Source organism: Cervus elaphus, chromosome 8 (genome assembly GCF_910594005.1).
Source record: "Cervus elaphus chromosome 8, mCerEla1.1, whole genome shotgun sequence".
Taxonomy (NCBI): Eukaryota; Metazoa; Chordata; class Mammalia; order Artiodactyla; family Cervidae; genus Cervus; species Cervus elaphus.
Genome location: NC_057822.1, coordinates 48602107 through 48622453, shown reverse-complemented (window position 1 = coordinate 48622453; position 20347 = coordinate 48602107). Strand labels below are relative to the sequence as shown.

The 20347-nt window shown below is 40.5% G+C and overlaps 1 protein-coding gene across 4 annotated transcripts in view; it reads left to right on the top strand.

The window, feature by feature from the left end:
• The first annotated feature begins 1176 nt into the window (after positions 1-1176).
• CCDC150 (coiled-coil domain containing 150) overlaps positions 1177-20347 on the top strand; it is a 97345-nt gene continuing 78174 nt past the window's right edge. For 2 of the 4 annotated variants that reach the window (XM_043910512.1, XM_043910509.1), the window contains exons 1-6: positions 1177-1292; positions 8856-9019; positions 11462-11682; positions 11798-11976; positions 14317-14385; positions 19182-19298. In XM_043910512.1, the coding sequence (XP_043766447.1) occupies positions 8862-9019; positions 11462-11682; positions 11798-11976; positions 14317-14385; positions 19182-19298 (744 nt within the window). In that variant the 5' untranslated portion in view covers positions 1177-1292; positions 8856-8861. The other 2 variants (XM_043910508.1, XM_043910513.1) reach the window with 2 other exon arrangements.

Below are 20347 nucleotides of genomic sequence, written 5' to 3'. Positions count from 1 at the left end.
TTTTCTCTAACTTTGTAATTGCTAAAGTTTTTATATGGTTTGCCAGATGGTAGACAGAGGAAAATAAATTAAAAACACTAAATTTAAACAATTTGGCTCCCTGACTACTGCTTAATATGGATATTCAAGGAGAACCTGAAAATTCTCATTACACTGAAATGTGCACATTATCTGTGTTGTGCATACATATACCCCTTACCTCCACGCATAAATCAGAAGTCACTGCAAGAAAAAACGTGAGAGAAAATGACTCTGTATTGACGCTCTAAAATACTCTCTGGCTTATCATATTAAAAGCTTTATATGGTCCCTTCACTTGAATAATATATGAGGTGCTCATCTCTTTCACCGGGTGGGCTTACAGTTTGAAGAATGTCTTATAGCTGTGGTTTGATGGACATTCATCTCACGCGGGGCTCAGCTATCTGACTAAGAACAGCGAGATCAGTTCAGCCAGCCACTCGCTAGGCAAATGAGGACTCATCTCGGATCCGACTGCATTCATTTGAGGGCGAAAGTTATTCTCAGCTGCAACCCCAGGGAGACGAGAAGAATGGATTAATTGCCCTCGCGCTGGTAAAAGGTTTTTGCTTAAAGCAAAATCGCATTGTCTTTTCACTGTAGAAGACATTGTTAAGTCTGAATTCCCACTCTTAAAAATCAGAAACGACTGCAGTTTTATTCTCAACGCTGTCGTTGAGAAATACCTACTAATCTGTACACAAGACAAGAAATAAATTACGCCGAAGAGATAGAAGACAAGAGAGCGGATCCCCGGTGTTTTACTCTCGGTCTGACCATCATGATCAAAGATGAAGACGGACTTTGTTTTTTGTTTTTTCTTTCTTTAATGAGAAAAATGTTTGAGCTCGGTTTTACCATTTTTTAATACTCATTTAAAAAATCCTATTTTCCTATTGTTCAGGAAAACTTGATACTTTCCGTCCTTCTAAAAACATTTTCTTTTCTTGGACTCTGGTCTGCTGTAGGGTGTCAAATGACCCAGAAGCACAAGCTCACGGGCAGGAGAAGCTTAACTCTGCAAAGCTGGCGCCGCAGGACCTCCGGGAGGAGAGTGGGCGGAAACTACCTATCCCGGCGTGCCCGGCTCGCGAGCACAATGGAGCCTGTCGTCATCCGGGTCACGGGGCTGTGCGTTCCGTGCGCGCCGCTGGATTCCGGCCTGGATCCCGCCCGGGGCGGAGGGCCCTGTAGGGCCGGGAAAACTGCGATTCCCGGCATGCCCTGCCACGGGTGCGCCTGCGTACGGGAGCTACCGCGCCGGGGAGCGGGTGGGTATAAAGCGGAGTCTTGGTGCCTTGGAAACCAGCCTGCCTGCGGCGGGACGGAGCCCCGGGCGGCAGAAGGGCTGTGCGGTGGGGCTGCGGGGCCCTGGGGGGTGCGGGGTCCCCGGGGGCGGGTCGGTGGCTCAGATAAGGCCCCAGTTGTCTCTCCCTGCCGCCTTCTCCCCTCGCTGGCGGAGTTTAGTCTCGCCCTCTAGACCTCAGGACCCTGGGGGTTATGGCACTTCTGCACTGGATTCGGGTGAAAACTGTTTCCATTGACCTGGCTCCAGCGACGGAAGGATAGCCACCACAGAGGGTCTGCAGATAAACCCCAGGACAGCTTTTCTTTACATGTTAAGTTGGCGTTATAGGTTCCTGGGAAAACCATTTAGACGTTAATTATTTCTTAGTTTTGCCACCTGTTATCTTCCTTCACTTGCTTGTTAGCTACTAATTATGATGGAACAACTTAATTTTTTGCTCAACTATCCCCGTTTGCTACCCTCAATATCCCATGTACTGTCCGGCTCTGGAGGTAGAAGTGGTTAAAATGTGACCTTAGGTGAAGCTCGAGTTGATCAGTCTTGAAAGTCTCACAGTCATCTTGGAGCGCCCAGGGCTAGGTCTTTGAATCTTTTCTGTTCTCTTGTTATCCAGTCTCCACGGCTTTAAAAGCCATGTCTGTATTGACAACTTCAAAATGTATATCCCTATTCCACCTTCCTCTGCTGACTCCATATCTACAAGTTCAATCATGTATTGGGCATCTTTCCTGTTTTAAATTTAACATTTCCAAAACAACAAATTTGTTCCAAAACAAATTTCCCCCGAAATTTGTTCTTCCTAATGGACTTTCATTGTCTCAACTAATGACAACACCCTCCTTCCAGGTCTTCCTTTCCCATGTAATCGATGAGCCAAACTTGTCTTGAAAGTATGTCTGGACACTGACCTCTTCTTACTTCTTACTGTTCCGTTGGAGCACCCTGGACCTAGCCTTCGGCATCTCCCCTGGATTATTGTAGTTGCTTTCCAGTGGGCTTTCCTACTTCTATTGTCTTTCTGCCATCTTTCCATTGTCTTGGCTACCACCTAGGCAGAGTGATCCAGTTAAAAGTTGCGTTAGATCCCAGCACTTCTCCATTCTAAAACCTCCGAGTGCTCTGAGAAAGGCAGACCTTTACAATAGCCTCTAAGGCACTGTGTAACACAGTCCCTCTCACCGCATCTCCCAGTGTTCTCTCCTTCACTTTGTCCTCCCCAGTCAAACTGACCTCCTTACTGTTTGCAGACCCATCAGACATTCTGACTTAAGGTCTTTGCACTATATTCACTTTTTCTGGACTTTTCTGTCTCCAGATATCCACATTCACTCCTGCACCTCCTTCACAGGTCTTTCCTTAAATAACATCTCAGTGAGGCTTTCTTTGACCACTTTGTTTAAAACGGCAGTCTGTACCACAGCCTCCATCTCATCCTCTTTCCAACTTTTTCGTCATTGTACTTACCACAAATGAACAAACTAAACATTTTACTTATTTCTTCAAATGGAATATAAGTTCCAGGAGAGCAAAGAGTTTGTCTCTCTAGATAATGGCTGTATTCCTTGGTGTCAAAACAGTTTCTGGTTCATGGTGGGCATTCAGTAAATGTTTGTTGGACATATGAGTTAATGAAGACAATATTACTGACAAAATTATTTTTTAGTGATTGTGATAAGCAACACTGAGTCCTTGGCCTGTTTTGGAACCAACAATATATAGTTGTGGTTATTGCCATGTATAAGAATGGAAGCAAAAGCAAATGTTGCCTTTTCAGAATCACCTGATTTACTAGATATTGCATATGACATTTGTCTTATTCAAGCCATGCTTTCAGTGAGGTAACCTGAGCTTTTTGAAAATACTTTCCCTAAACATAAGGACAGAACTGTATTAATTTGATAATGACATATTTATGAAAGTAATTGTGAATTAACTTTTTAAAAAATAAAAGCGTATATCTTAGTATTTTTATTATTGTTGCTATTGAACTTAAGGACTTAGAATCAAGGCTGCATTCAATATTTACTCCTTTTCAGAAATAGCATAGCACAGATATGTTTAAGCCATATAGTCTCTTTGTTAGAATATTAGCAATTAAAGCTCTTTCCTTGTAAGAGAAGTTATGGCTTCTATCCCCTTATGTTAAAGAGTTGAAAGTCTATTATAACTTAGTAACTTATAGAATTGCAAGTCTACTGAATATAACGTCATAAGGTTCTGGCCACTGGCCTCCAAGTGGCCGGTGGATTGTCTGAGGGTGTGGTATTTCTGTTGTCTTTGCTTGGACCCGCCTGATAAGGGAGGAGAGGCAGGGGTATGAGTAACTGCAGTGAAAATGAGTCTCCCCTGACCCTCAGCCTCAGCTCAGTAGATTCATGTGATCCCAAGTCCTTCCTGTACCCTGACTCTCGCAGGCTTCGGGGATTTCTTGGTGGACGCTAGGCTGTCCTGCTGTCACTGCTGGCCATCGTTGCCACTTTGTTTCTGAGGATTCTCCTGACCTTAGCCTTGTTTGTTTCCCCATGTGGAGAGGGGATGGGGAAGAAGAATTTTCAACTAACCCTGAGACCTGTATGTAGTCAATCCTCCAAGGGATAATTGGCTTGTTTAGTTTTTGAATCAACCTCTTAAATGACCTGAACCTCAGTGACAGACTAAGAGAATATTTTGGGGACAACGCCATATATTTCACACAAAAACTAGATGCCCTGCACACCATCAGTTGGTGGCCCAGGTTCACATCTCCACCCTCCCTTATAGCTGGCACATCCATGTGACATATCCTGGCCAGTGAGGCTTTAGGCACTTTTCAAGAAGCTTCTGGGAAGGTGTTTTTTTCCTGATAAAAAGAACAGAAATGGTGGAACCAGTCCTTCTGGTGCGATGCCCAGAGCTCTGCAGGCCCTCAGAAGAGTCAGCCATGCAGTGCCTCACTGTTAAATATAAACAGAGTCAGGGACCACCAGCATCTGAGAACATGGAAAAGGCCACGGTAGCTCAAATTAACCTGACATTTAAAACTAGTAACCTCCGAACTTTGCTTATGTGAGAAATATAAACTTTCGATCTCTCCTTCTTTAGGATGAGTTTTCTATAAACCACCTGTCCCTCAGAGGCTGGGGGCCAAGTTTCTTCTTCCTTTTTGTTTGAAAGTATTTTTTTCTCTCCAGAAGCCTGAGAAGCTCCAGTATAGTTCCGGTTCAGGTGGGTGTGAGTGATGATGCCAATCAAATTCTTACCTAAATGTATATAGACTTTTCTCTTTTCTAAGCAAATGAAGCAACTTGAGTTCTTTTTCATCTTGTTTTATTGACTGAATGCATGCACAACCTGTAAGCATTTTGTAAGCTTTAATGTAAGCATAATGTAAGCATAATGTAAGCATAATGTAAGCATTTTGTACATACTATGGGTACCTTGAGAAAATAGCAGCAAAACTATGATATTTCAATAATTACATGAAAAAATTTTAAGTGGAAATCTACATCCTACTAAAAATAGATGGGGAACTTGTACTCTATTTTCTGTATTTTTTCCCCAAAAATGAACTTTTATATTTGTGTTACTATTTGTCTGACTTCTTTTAATCAGACAATCCTTTTTATTATAACCAGATTCCTGGGCATAACAAGTTGCCCATAAATTGCCCTTCCCTCCCACCTCAGACACTGCTTGTCATTTCCTTTATCTCCTCCTCCTCATTTCTCTACCACCTATTACCTGGGACTACTGTGTATCCCAGGAATGCTATTGTTGGAAGAAACAGGGAAGAATGACTTAACGAAAGTTTATATTTCTCACATAAGCAAAGTTCGGAGGTTACTAGTTTTAAATGTCAGGTTAATTTGAGCTACCGTGGCCTTTTCCATGTTCTCAGATGCTGGTGGTCCCTGACTCTGTTTATATTTAACAGTGAGGCACTGCATGGCTGACTCTTCTGAGGGCCTGCAGAGCTCTGGGCATCGCACCAGAAGGACTGGTTCCACCATTTCTGTTCTTTTTATCAGGAAAAAAACACCTTCCCAGAAGCTTCTTGAAAAGTGCCTAAAGCCTCACTGGCCAGGATATGTCACATGGATGTGCCAGCTATAAGGGAGGGTGGAGATGTGAACCTTTTCAACTTCTTTTGGAGAGAGAGGACAAAGGAGCCAGCTGTCTATCACAAACCAAATTAAACACCCTTTTCTTTTTCTCACAACCCTTGGCTGGTTTCTTTCTGTGTTGGCAGCAGCCAGACAGCAGGTGAAAGAACGTGGAATGGAGGGTAAATCCATGCTGTGTGTGTTTCATTGCTCCTCCTCCATTGTCTCCCCACCCCCCACTACTGGTGGTGCCCCCAACCCTGGCCCTAGTGTCATGGCAGTAGAACCAGTCCTAGAGTTTGTCTTGTGGTTCTTCTGTTACCTGAGGAACACTATCTTTGCTCCTGTGGTAACCTGAGCAGGAATCTCGAAATACAGCTTTTTCCCAGAAATGTAGATGAACCTCACTTCACATCTTTGTGTATCCAGAGACTCCACTGGTATCTGCCTGTACTTCTGTCTTCCCCTTTAAGAATGCATTGAAAACATAAGAGCATCTTTATGCCATATCCTTAAGTTGACTGTTAACATAGATCTGTTAAAGAACTCAGAAAGGTTATGTGTGTGTGAGAAGCGCGTTATGCTTTATAGAGGCGCACGGAAAGCCATCTTGGTCAGAAGACTAAAAAGAAAATTTGTACACTTTGACCTTCATCATTCCATTTCCCTTAGCCCCTGGCAACCACCATTCTATTCTGTTTCCATGAAATTGGTTTTTTTTTTTTTTGGTTTGGTTTTTAGATTCCATATATGAGTGATATCACACACTTCTTTTCCTCTGTGCAGCTTAGTTCACTTAGCACATGCCCTCCAGATTCATCCTGCAAATGGCAGGATCGCCTCTCATGTGGCTGAATAACATTATAAATCACATCTTTATTCATCCACTGAAGGACATTTAGGTTGTTTCAATACCTTGGCTCTTCTAAATACTGGTACAGTGAACATGGAAATGCAGATAACTCTTAAAGACACTCGGAGAAGGCAATGGCATGCCACTCCAGTATTCTTGCCTGGAGAATCCCAGGGACGGGGGAGCCTGGTGGGCTGCCATCCATGGGATCGCACAGAGTCGGACACGACTGCAGTGACAGAAGCAGCTTTAAGATACTAATTTTACTTCCTTCAGATATTTACCCAAGAGGAATTATTTACCCAAGTGGGATTGCTGGATCTTCTGGTAGTTCATTTTTAATTTTTTGAGGAATCTCCATACCATTTTCCATTATGTCTGTACCAGTTTACATTCTCACCAACAGTGCATAAAATTCCCTCTTCTTCACATCTGGGCCAATGTTTGTTGTCTTTTTTTAAAAAAAAAATAGCCATTCTAACAGATGTGAGGTGCTATCTTGTGATTTTGTTTCCCTGATGATTAGTGATGATAAGCATCATTTCATGTACCTGTTGGCCACCTGTAAACCTTCAATAGAAACGTAGCTTTTCAGATCCTCTGCCCATTTTTTAATTGGATTGTTTCTTGGCTACTCTGCTATATGTGTTCTTTATTTACTTTGGATATTAGCCCTTTAATATGGTTTGCAAATATTTTGTCCCATTCTGTAAGTTACCTTTTCAAATTAGAGGATCTAGTGTATAACATGGTGAGTATAGTTAAAATGAGATTGTATACTTGACAGTTACTGTGAGAAGGTCTTTAAGCATTCTTGCCACAACAAAAAAGTTAGCTACATTAACTATACGAGGTTGTTAATTTTGTGGATGTAATTATTTTGATTTTGATAAACATTCTTCAAAGTATATGTGTATCAAATCACATTGTACACATTATATATATTCAATTTTATATTTGTCAACTATGATTTGAGCAAATACCCGGAGATAATGAAGGGCAGAGGAGTCTGGCATGCTGCAGTCCATGGGAGTCACAAAGAGTTGGACGTGACTTAGCAGCTGAACAGTAACGTTCCTTGATAAAATTTTTTCCTTTTATTTAAGTAAAAATAAATAGAAAAGCCATTCTCTGGGACCTATAGACGAAAGATAGAAGGTAATTGAAGAGCTACTCCAGGATGAAAAAATGTCTTCAACGGCTATAGCAATATTACGTTGGCAAGAAGCTCAGCCTTTCCACAGTGCCCGCCCCCACCATGGGTCTTAAATCCTGCCATCAATTTTAAGACTTACTTAATTCCTTCATTGGTTCCAGGGGACCATCTTCAGTGACTTGAACCTGAGGTAGTCTCCACTTCCATTGCCTGGGAGCTGAGGGGAAGAGAGAGTATCTGATTACACACCAAGTTGGGGAGAAAGATGTGTTAACAATATCCCAAGTGGGGCCTTTGTGAGCACACGCTCACAGGTACAGTCTTGCTAGTGATGGTTGAGGTGTACAGTCTGTTTAGTGTAGAAATGTCTGTACAGGATGGAGTTACAGGAGAGTGTTCTTAAAGTTTCCACCAGTGATCTTGTCATCGAACTTTGGAAAGGTGATTCAGTGGTGAGAAAGCTTTTAAGCTCATTCCGCTTCTGTAATTAATACCTGAAAGAGTAGTGTCACTACTCCCAATTACTCTTGTGTGGTCTTGAGGGAGGAGTCTAGTAATTTGATGTCAGTAGCTGTAGAAGAGTCTTTGCTGTGAAGTTAGTTTGCAAGTTATTTTTAAAAGTCACTGCTTCAAGGTATTTGATAAATCTATTTTATGGCAACTGCTCAGAGGTCCAAGTACTGCAGAGTTGTTTTTATCAGAAAGTTTGGATGGCAACATGTTAAAATGAAAATGGCTGGTAACAAAAGAGGTAATAACTCCCTCAGCCAAGTTATAGATCCCAGTGTATGTCTAATAGTAGCAGACAGGATAGGTTGTGATCAGTAGCGAACTACCCAGCAATCTGCGGCTTGTAACAACAGAAGTTTATTGCTCACTCACGCTGTGCGGCATGAATGGGCCACAGTTCTGCTCCCGTCATCCTTACTCTGGGATCTTAGCCTGTGGAGAAGGCCCTATCTGGGATGTTGCTCATCTTACAGAGAAGGGAAAAGAAAGAGCTGATGAATGACATGTTGGCTCTTAAAGTTTCTATGTGTGTCTGTTCAATTGCTTCAGTCATGTATGACTCTGTAACTCCATGGACCATGGCTCTCCAGGCTCCTCTGTCTATGGGATTTTCCAGACAAGAGTACTAGAGTGGCTTGGCATGCCCTTCTCCAGGGATCTTACTGACCCAGGGATGTTCCTGACCCAGGGGCCAAACCCTCATCTCCTGCACATCTTCTGCATTGCAGGTGGATTCTTTATTGCTGAGCCGCCTGGGGAAGCTCCTTAAATTAGTTTCTACCCACATTTAATTGACCAAGGCAGGGCACATGGCCTTTTCCAAGCTAAACAGGACAGGGATGTATAATCCTCCACAGGAAGGGGCAGTCGCTATCTTGAACAATAATATAATCAACTACGCTAATGTTGTAACTTTATTCTCAGGTGCATATGGAAACTACAATGTCCAGACCAGTCCTCTCTCCAACCCGCATCAACGCTACAGCTTCTGAAACATTCACAGTACTTCAGCAAAGGATGAGAATAGTTGAAGAACAGACCAGTTCTCTGAGGGATGACCTGATAATGTTGGACTTTGGTGACAAAAGGTAGCAAATGAAAAATGAACCCTGTAGGTTGAGTTTTGCTTCACCGGTTACAATAAGGAGTCACAGTACGGATGGTTTGGCAGTTGAAATAAGTATTTAGAAAAGAATTGAGGAATAACCATTTCACATAGAATATTAATTAGAAAATATTTGCAAGATAAAGGGTTGTCCTCCTATAATAGAGCTACTACCACTTCTAAACAGGTATTCTAAGTGTGTTATATTCAATACTTGATTAAAAACAAATGTAATTATTTACATAATTAGAAAAATATTTGATCCTTTTGTAAAAATAGACTTTGATATTAGTTAAGATGAACATCTCACTTGATTCATGCCATTAATATGATCTGTATTTTCTTTGTCCAGATTTATTGTAAATTAAAAGAGAGGTTTTTTAAGTCTTAAAAATTCATAGTTTAAAATGGTGCTGCTGCTGCTAAGTCGCTTTAGTCGTGTCCGACTCTGTGCGACCCCATAGACGGCAGCCCACCAGGCTCCCGCGTTCTTGGGATTCTCCAGGCAAGAACACTGGAGTGGGTTGCCATTTCCTTCTCCAATGCATGAAAGTGAAAAGTGAAAGTGAAGTCGCTCAGTCATGTCCTACTCTTCGCGACCCCATGGACTGCAGCCTACCAGGCTCCTCCGTCCATGGGATTTTCCAGGCAAGAGTACTGGAGGGAGTGGGGTGCCGTTGCCTTCCCCGAGTTTAGAATGAAGTACTCAAAAAAAGAACTGTATTTTTCCTTTGTGCTGTGGAAGAAGTTATTCCCATTAAAAGTTAGGTTGTTAAAGGCCTGAGGAATATGGGTGCTTACACAGCCAATATTGAATTTACTGGTGTGATTTTCTTTAAAATTACATATATATATTTCCTGAATGTCTCTTATGAAGATCAAAAATTAGTATGATTGGTGTTATAGCACCTATAGAGTAAATAACTGTTCAGCAGTTAAAAGATTAAACTGTACCAATGTTGAGTATGTTAGAACAAAATAGGAATTTTTATTATGTCTTTGTTTAAAAATTTTCTAAGAAGGATGTGAGTATATTGCCTCCATGCTAACTAATTCTTAATTTTCTATTATAGAATTAGCATTTAGCATGTTTTATGTATCACTTGTTTTTACATACCAAGCAGGTTTACGAAAAATTCAGATTAAAATGATCATTAAAATGTTGGTAACTTTTACCCCCCACCGCCCCCCCCCAGCCCCACTGGTCTCATCCTGCTTACCTAGTTGTTGTTGTTTGGTTGGTAAGTCACGTCTGACTCTTTGTGACCCCATGACCTGTAGCCCACCAGGCGCCTCTGTCCATGGGATTTACCTAATAGTTCTCTCTGCAGTTAAATTTGCAGAGGCTATCAGATATTTGTTAACTAAAGAACTTACTGTTTATTCTCAATAGAAATGCAACACTGACTCAATGCTTTCAGTTTCAGTTCAGTCACTCAGTCGTGTCTGACTCTTTGCGACCCCATGAATCGCAGCACACCAGGCCTCCCTGTCCTTCACCAACTCCTGGAGTTTATTCAACCTCATGTCCATTGAGTTGGTGATGTCATCCAACCATCTCATCCTCTGTCAAGCCCTCCTCCTCCCGCCTTCAATCTTTCCCAGCATCAGGGTCTTTTCCAGTGAGTCAGCTCTTCGCATCAGGTGGCCGAAGTATTGGAGTTTCACCTTCAACATCAGTCCTTCCAATGAACATTCAGGACTAATTTCCTTTAGGATGGACTGGTTGAATCTCCATGCAGTCCAAGGGACTCTCAAGAGTCTTCTCCAACACCACAGTTCTAAAACATCAATTTTTCAGTACTCAGCTTTCTTTATAGTCCAACTCTCACATCAGTACATGACTACTGGAAAAACCATAGCCTTGATCAGACGGACCTTTGTTGGCAAAGTAATGTCCCTGCTTTTTAATATGCTGTCTAGGTTGGTCATAACTTTCCTTCCGAGGAGCAAGCATCTTTTAATTTCATGACTGCAGTCACCATCTGCAGTGATTTTGGAGCCCCCCAAAATAAAGTCATCCACTATTTCCACTGTTTTCCCATCTATTTGCCATGAAGTCATGGGACCAGATGCCATGATCTTCATTTTCTGAATGTTGAGCCTTAAGCCAGCTTTTTGCCTCTTCTCTTTCACTTTCTTCAAGAGGCTCTTTAGTTCTTTGCTTTCTGCCATAAGGGTGGTGTCATCTGCATATCTGAGGTTATTGATATTTCTCCCCGCAATCTTGATTCTAGCTTGTGCTTCATCCATCCCAGCGTTTCTCATGATGTACTCTGCATATAAGTTAAATAAGCACGGTGACAATATACAGCCTTGATGTACTCCTTTTCCCTATTTGGAACCAGTCTGTTGTGCCATGTCCAGTTCTAATTCAGTGGTTGGGATTACTTTATAATATTGTTATATTGGCATCTTTGTCCAGGGGCCAGTTGGAAACTCCAAAATGTTTAGAACAACCTGTGAGCCAGAACATCACTGGACCTATCCAGAATGAGATAATTTATTCAGGAAAAACAAATATTTTGTGGAAGAACTGTGAGTTCCTGGTCAATCGAATGTGCCGCCTGGAAAGTCTCATCCAGTCTTTGAAGATGAACATCTTCCGTCTGCAAACTGAAAAGGATCTGAACCCACAGAAAACAGGTATGGAGAGAAGAGAATCACCAGAAAGTGGGTCCTGTGTGGGTGCTTGATGAGTTCGTGATTCTTTTCCTCACCTTCTTTAAGCTGCTTTATGACCCTCTGTCCTGTCTGGTAGATTTCCTGAAGGAAAGACTGAATACAATACAGGAGGAGCATTCCAAGGACCTCAAGCTGCTGCAACTGGAAGTGATGAATTTGCGCCAGCAGCTGCGAGATGTAAAAGAGGAGGAAGACAAAGCGCAGGATGAGGTGCAGAGGCTGACTGCGACTCTGGAGATTGCCTCTGAGACAAAGGTTTGTGTCCACGTTCTGGAAGACAAATTCACCATTGTGTGTTAGCTGGAGGAGGCAACAGACCCAAAAAACTGACTTTTAAAAATAGGTGATGTTGATGTGAAGATTCTTGACATTTGAAATTTATCTCCATCGATAGTGTAAAGCATTGTGTGCTATTAGTAACTGAATATTTATAGATCTCTTCTATGCGACTTTTGAGGACACAGAGGTGTGAGGGAGTCTGAGTTCTTCAAAAGCTTATATGCTTACTGGGAGAACAAGGCAAAGCAGGAAACTAAAGAGAAAAAATAAGGGTATAAGAAATATTAAAGGACAGTATAGGACAAATGGAAGCCAATATTGCCAGCTAAGTGTTTTATGTTCAGGCGGGTTTGAGAAGATGTACATGTCTTGTCTAGAACAGATTAGGCTAGGCGTCAAAGAAGAGACAGGACCTGAGCTGAACCTTTAGAAGGTAAAGCAGAGAGGTGTGGATATTTCAAAGAGCACTCACAGAGGCAGCAGAAAATAAAGACTAAGGAAAGGAATATGTCTTCCCTCCATAGGCCAGGCAGTATAACAGAGATTGTTTTGTTTAAAATATGTTACTTTGCTTAATCTCTGCAAAACCTCAAGGTGTAGGGTATTATTGCCCTTATGTTAGTGATAAGAGGACTGGGGCCCAGAGAGAGGTCACTTCTCTGAGATCACACTTCCCTGTATTCTTCTTGTATCTCAGATTTGAACCTGCATCTTTCTCCTGGGTGCAGTTAGGGGGAGATGCATAGGCTAGCCTGACCAGAGTGAAGATTTGTTTGTGTGAAGTAAGTTGGAAAGCAGCTAGGGCTAACTTCGTAAAGGATCTCAAAATCAAGAGTAATCGAGTAGTTGGGCTTGGTTTTAGGGGGAGTGATTAGATTTTTGATAAGAAAGTGAAGGTGAAGTCGCTCAGTTGTGTCCAACTCTTTGCGACCCCATGGACTGTAGCCCACCACGCTCCTCCATCCATGGGATTTTCAGGCAAGAGTACTGGAGTGGGGTGCTATTTCCTTCTCCAGAGATAAGAAGTGACATAATGAAAATAAGAAAACTAACCCAGAAATAGTATAGGACAGCAGCCCCCACCCTTTCTGGCACTGGGGAATGGTTTCGTGGAAGACAGTTTTTCCACGGGGATGGTTCAGGATGATTCAGGCACATTGGTTGTGCTGCTGGTCATCTGTATTTGCAGCTGCTCTGCATTGTTAGCTCCACCTCGGATCGTCAGGCATTGGATTCTCCCAAGAAGCACGCACCCTAGATCCCTCACGTGCAGTTCATGGCAGGGCTCACGTTCCTGTGAGAATCGAGTGCCGCCGCTGGTCTGTCAGGACACGGAGCTCAGGCGGGAAGCTGAGCCATGGGCGCGGCTGTAATCACGGTGGGAGCTTCGCTCCCTCACCCAGTGCTCACCTCCTGCCATGCGGCCGTTTCTGACACCCCACAGGCCAGGCCTGCTCCATGGCCTCAGGGCTTGGGGAGCCCTGGCGTAGAGTATCAGTTACAGGAGGAGAGGCTGGAGACAGGAAAACTGGTTAGGAATCCATTGCATTATTTGAGGCATGGACCTTACTAGGTCTGAACTACAGTTGTGGCATTTTGAAAAGAAAGGTATGCTGGAATGTGGTATTGGGCAGGGGCTCAAGGTAGGGAAGAAGGCATAGATGACTCTGAGGTTTTACATCTTAGACTGTGGTGCCATTAATAATAATATGAAAGAATGAATAGTGAAAGCTGCGTTTTTCATCCTCAACTCCTAAGCAAAGTTGAGGCTAGAAGAATGATGTCTATTATTTTAGTCTCCAAGTTGTGTCCGACTTTTTGTGACCCCCATGGACTCTGTGGGGTTTCCCAGACAAGAATGCTGGAGTGTGTTGCCATTTCCTTCTCCAGGGGATCTTCCTGACCCAGAGATCAAACCCACGTCTCCTGCCTTGCAGATGGATTCTTTAGCTTTGAAGCCACTAGGGAAGCCCTAGAAGAAATAGAGTACTTAAAAAAAAAATAGGAATATATCCCATAAGAAAAATATCTAGCAGTTACCAGGTTTTCCTCTGATGATTGAATTTTACATAGGCGATACCTGTGACTAATCATTTTTTAATGATCTAAAAGGGAAAATGATAGAAGTCATGAATCAAAGTAATAAAATAACTTTAAATATCTCATTGTAATAATTTCTTTAGATTCATATTAAGAAGTATTTATAACTGTAGTCAGAATAGTTTTCATGGATTTCCCCCAAAAGTCTAGATTTGATATACCTATGGACAGTTTATTCCTATCAGATTTTAGAACCTTTTCTTCTTCTATTTTTAGAAGAATGCAGCTATTATTGAAGAGGAACTGAAGACCACAAAACGTAAAATGAACCTTAAAATTCAAGAGGTAAGGTAAAAGGATGCTGAGCGGGTGGAGGGGGCACTGGAATTGTAGAGGGGGACGCCAAGAAAGTGAATAGAGTGAGAGGAAACCACTGAAGAAGAAAATGTGGCTATCAGGAAGGTTTTTAGAATATGCTGCTTGAAGTTATACCTGTGTTTATATGACATTAAGACTTCCTTTCACCTCAATAATGCCATAAAACTGAAAAAATAAGTGCGCTGAGTCGGGAGGGAAACAGTAACCATGGAACTCGCGTGGTTGCCCGTCCGCTAGAGTTAGGGGACCCCTTCACACAAAGACCTTTTACATCAACTTAATGTTTAAAATAAAAAGCTTTTAATAAGTCTGCTCATCTAATTTTACCTTATAACTTTCATTTCAGCCTCTATTTAAGTAGATAACAGATTGGAATTATGAAGTAGGTGGCTACTAAAAGTTGTTGGACTAAAAATTTGCAGCTGAAAACAGTGAGAAGAGTCAGAATTACTAACTCAATATACCCTGACAGTGTCCTAAAAACCTCAGTATTCCCTGACAGAATAATTGACATTAGTCCAAATCAAAAGGATCAAATTATATTTAAAATATTCTGTTCTACAAAACAGATATACTATTTTAAAAATTATAAATTTTAGTGTGCTTAAGATGGTAAGTGTAGCTATATCTGGAACATTCTCTTATGTGAAGTGCTTTATTTACCAGTAATTACTGACAAAAGCATTATTGTTCATTGCTGGAATATATTGTTTCACATTAAAAAAAATACTTTGGATATTTTAATAGACTTTTTTGAGCACTTTTAAGTTTTTAGAAAGATTGCACATAAGCAGAGTTCCCATATACCCTTTCTCCCCACCCCCAGAGTTTCTGCTATTATTAACATTTTGTATTAGTCTGGTGCCTTTGATTTGTTATATTTGATTATGAACCAGAATTGATACATTATTACTAAGTCCACAGTTTAGATTGTTTCATTTTTTAACTGATTACAGTATACAAAAGAGTTTCACTTCACTGCCCTAAAAATACCCTCTGCTTTACACACTCATCACTACCACCCCCTTTTTCCCAAGCACCTGGCAACTACCGATCTTTTCACTGTCTCTGTAGTTGGAGTCATACAATATGTTGCCTTTTTGGACTGCCTTCTTTCACTTATTTAGCATATGCATTTAAATTCTCCATGTCTTTTCATCGTTTGATCATTTATTTTTATCACTGAAGAATAATCAGTTGTCTGGATGTACCAAAGTTTATCCATCCACCTACTGAAGGATGTCTTGGTTCCTTCCAAATTTAGCAATCATGAATAAAACTGCTGTAAACATTCATGTGCGGGTCTTTTTTTGTTTTTTGGCCATGTTTGTAACTCGTTTGGATAAATACCTGGGAGTGTGATTGATGGATCATACGGTAAGCTTGTGTTTAGATGTCTAAGAAACTGCCAGCCTGCCCTGCCGTGACTGTACCGTGGTGCGCTTCCACCAGCGATGGATGAGAGTTCCTGTTGTCCCACATCCTCATCAGCGTTTGGGGTAGTCCGTGATTCGAGTTTTTGCCATTCTAATAGGTGTATGTATAGGGGTATTTTGTCTTAATTTTCAGTTCCTTGATGATGTGATATTCAGCATCTTTTCATATGTTTATTTGCCATCTGTTTATCTTATTTGGTGAGGTGTCTTAGATCATTTCCCCATTTTGCAGCTGGGCCTTTTTTTTTTTTTAATCTTACTGTTGAGTCTTAGGACTTCCTTTTATATTTTGGATACCAGTCCTTTATCCATATGTGTTTTACAAATATTTTCTCCCAATCTGTAATTTGTCTTTTCTCCTAACAGTGTCTTTTGCAGAGCAGAAGCTTTTCATTTTAATAAAGTTCAACTTGCCACTTTTTTCGTGGATTATACTTTTGGTAATTATATCTAAAATATTAAAAAAAAATATTGCCAAACCCATAGTCACCTAGATTTTTCTGCAGTATTATCTTTTAGAAGTTGTATAGCTTTGCATTTTACATTTAGGTTTTGAATTGCTACTTTTGTGAAAGGTGTAAGGTCTGTATTTAGATTCTTTGTATGAGTTTGTATATGTCCAGTTGATCCAACACCAATCTGTTGAAAAAACTGTCCTTTCTCCATTGGATTGCCACTTAGCGTTGTTTTTTATTGGAAAAGTCTTAATTCTTGGTGCTGTGGTAAAATCTTGAATTTTCGTTGAGCTCGCTGAGGACCTGAAGGGGAGGACTCTGTGAGTCCAGCAGGAACGTCTTGGGGCATGTGGGACAAGGAGGGTGTGTTCTGCTGGGGCTACCACACACTGCCACATGCTAGGCTTAAGCAGTGGAAGTCTTTGTCTCACTGTTCTGGAGGCAGCAGGTCCAGGATGAAGATAGCAGCAGGCTTGTTTTTCTCTTGAGTCCTTTCTCCCTGGGCTGCAGGCGGCTGCCCTTTTTTCTGTGTCCTCACATGGTCTTTTTTCTGTGCACACATCCCTGGCGTCTCTGAGTACACATTTCCTCTTATAAAGACACCAGTCACGTTGGATTAGGCCCCCCTCAGTGACCTCATTACTGAAATGACCCTTCAAAGGCTTTCTCTCCATTTATGGTCGTATTTTGAGATACTGGGGTTATGGCTTCAACATATGAATTTTGGGGAGATACAGTTCAACCCATAACAGAGCTATACAAGGAAAAGAGTAAATGCAGTGTGTATCCTTTCTAAGAGATAAATATATATATATATAAAATCTGATTCTGATAAACATGAAATAGATTAACTGATTGCCCTTAATAAAGCTTTAGGAATGAGTATCTCAGTAGTATAATTATCAAATGAAGATTCATTTTGTAAGGCACATAAATTGTATCTTGAGCAAATTATACTGTATAGTTTGAGGTAGAGCTTAGGGGAGTGTGTGATGCTTCTCTTAAATCATAAAGTGGTTGTAATGTGATACTGAAATAGAACCTGAAAAGTACAGCCAAAAGCAAAAACTATGACTCATTGTTAAATAAAACTAATATTTAACTGATCATTGGTTAAGAAAGGAATTTTGAAACTTGAAGGAACTGGATTATTAAAAGCTCAGTTGGTTTGACTATATAAAAATTAAAATCTTATACATGTAAAAAAAAAACCAAAGAAAACATAATGAAATTAGACAGTTAATAATCGTACCTTTTAAAGAACTTTAAATGAAAATCTAAAAATCAGTGGGCAGAGGATAAGAACAGTTCAGAAAATATGTGAAGAACTAATAACCATATTGGAAAATTTTAGTCTTACTCGGAACCAAAGAAATGAAAAAAATATTAAGATATTGCTTTTTATTTGTTAGATTAGTTTATCAGATGATAATCTCTAGTGCTGATGACATTTATTCAAATACTAATAAGAAAGTAAGATTGGAAGAATAATTACAAAATGTATGAAAAGTCTAAAATAAAATAGTGTTTATACTTTTAACCTAGTAATTCCTTTTGTAGGATTTATCTCAAAGAAATAATGAGAAATTCAGTGAAAGGTTTGTTCACAATCATGTTCAGCAGAGCAGTATGGAATAGCAAGACACTGGAAATGTCCAGATGTTCAGGATTAGGTGTAGGGTTAAGAGAATCATAGAACATTTCCAAAACAGTCTATCTTGTAACAGTTTCATGTCAACATACTTTTCATCTTTTTCACTTTGAAAAACTTTTTAAAAACTGTAAAACCATCCTTCAAGAAGACCAATATAAATTATGTATGTACAATGTAGAAAAGGATTATAAAATATACTCAAGTTGTCTTCACTTGAGTTTAAAAATAGAATTTCTTTCAATTTAATATAAGTTTATAAAAGGAATGCATGCATGCTCTGTTGCTTCAGTGGTGTCTGACTGCTTGCGACCCCGTGGACTGTAGCCCCCAGGCTCCTCTGTCCATGGAGATTCTCCAGGCAAGCTCACTGGTGTGGATTGCCATGCCCTCCTCCCGGGGACCTTCCCCACCCAGGAGCTGACCCGGGTTCTCCTGTGTCTCCTGCGTTGGCAGGTGGGTTCTTGACCACTAGTGCCACCTTCAGTTTCCATTTAAATTGGAAAGAAGGAAAAAAAAAACTTAACCTTCTTTGTATCTTTATCTGACTCATAGTCATTTATGGATAGAAATAAGGTCAGTGTACCCAAATTCTTGAATGTTATTTTTGTCTGCTACTTAGCAACTACTTCATTATTTGTTCTGATCTTTAAATTCTGACACAAAAAAATCCAATACATAATTAAAACAGCTTTCAGAGAAATGTTTATAATATTATATATATATACACACACACACATATATAGATGAAGAAATCAAATTATAGAAAAATAGTTAAACTAAATACAGACGATACACACACTAAGACGTATTCGTGTTTTTCAAACTCCCGACCTATCTCACAAAGCAGCAGCAGCCCAGGGAGGTTCCATGAGAGACGTCCCATGAAGCAGGACTCGCTACTTGCTGTGAGCTCCAGTATTTTCTTTGTGTTCTTTTTTGCCCCCCTTTTCTAATGCTTCTTGCAACTTACAGAGGAGTCTTGACTGCAGTTTGGAAAACAGACTTACATAGTAGGAAAGTGAGGGTAACAAATTTGACTCTGCATTTCTTAGAAAGTTAACCATTAGGGAGAAACAAAAACATGTTCTTGGGTAGTCACAAACATACAAAGAATGGGGGTGAGATGGTATGTCTGTAAACTTTTCATGGTGACTTTGATCTTTGCTAAACTGCTGCGAAGTTCCCTTGGTCTCACCTAACTGCAGTGTTACTCTGTAGCTAAGGAGACAGCTGTCCCAGGAGAAGCACCTCAGGGAATCTCTTGAGAAATCTGGATCAGCCTTGCTACTCAGAATACAAGAAATGGAATCAACAGTGGAGGTGGAACGGAAACAGGTAGTGAGATTTTCTCTCCTTGTTTATGTTGGGGAAGTGAAACCAAAAGGGAAAAGCCAGTGTTTTGGCTATAAACCTATAGTTTTGCTAATTTCCTTTAGATTTATTAAATTCTTTTCTTTCATAATCCTCTATTAACATTCTTACTATGATTTAAAAAATTCTAGTCCAAAATAAGGACTCTGATGCCATTCAGTCCAATACTCTTACTTTATGAATGGGGAAGCAAAGGACAAAGAAGTTATTACGTGTCAGAGTTTATAGAGGTGAACTCTTAGCTCCTAGGAGGGAATCATTCCCCCTACCACATACTCTGTGTTCCAGGAATTGATTTTGGAAGGTATTTCCCTGGTCTTGTATTATATGTACACGAAAAGAATAATTAAACTGATCTGACATTTGAAGCAAAGAATACCAGTAAGTCAAGTAATCAGGAACGTGTTTACATTGCTGTTTTCAGTTCTCGTTATTTATTTTAGCATAATATTTTTGCCTCCAAAAGTTGTTATTTGAAGTACCTATATGTATGGCTCAGATTGTAAAGAATCTGCCTTCAGTGCCAGAGACCCAGGTTTGATTTGGAAAGATTCCTTGGAGAAGGGAATAGCCACCCACTCCAGTATTCTTGCCTGGAGAATTCCAGAGACAGAGGAGCCTGGCAGGCTCCAGTCCATGGGATCTCGAAGAGTCAGGCATGACTGAGCGTGTCACTCAAGTTCATTCACTCACATAAGATTCTAAATTGCAAGCACCCAAGGCAATTAGTAGCTTCAAATCCTGATACCTATAATTAGATTATGTAATGTTTATTATTTTAATTGATTTTATTATTTAATTGATTTAAATGATTCCTAACAGTGGAATTATTAAAAGGATTCTACTTAAGGAATTTGCAAATGATCCGTTATTGCTATAATTTATACTGCCAATAAAGAGGCCATTAGCCACATGTGGTTATTTAAATTTAAATTAGTTAAAATTAAACACAATTAAAGCCTCAGTTCCTCACCCTGGCCACGTTTCGCGCGCCCAGCACTTGGTCCTGAGCT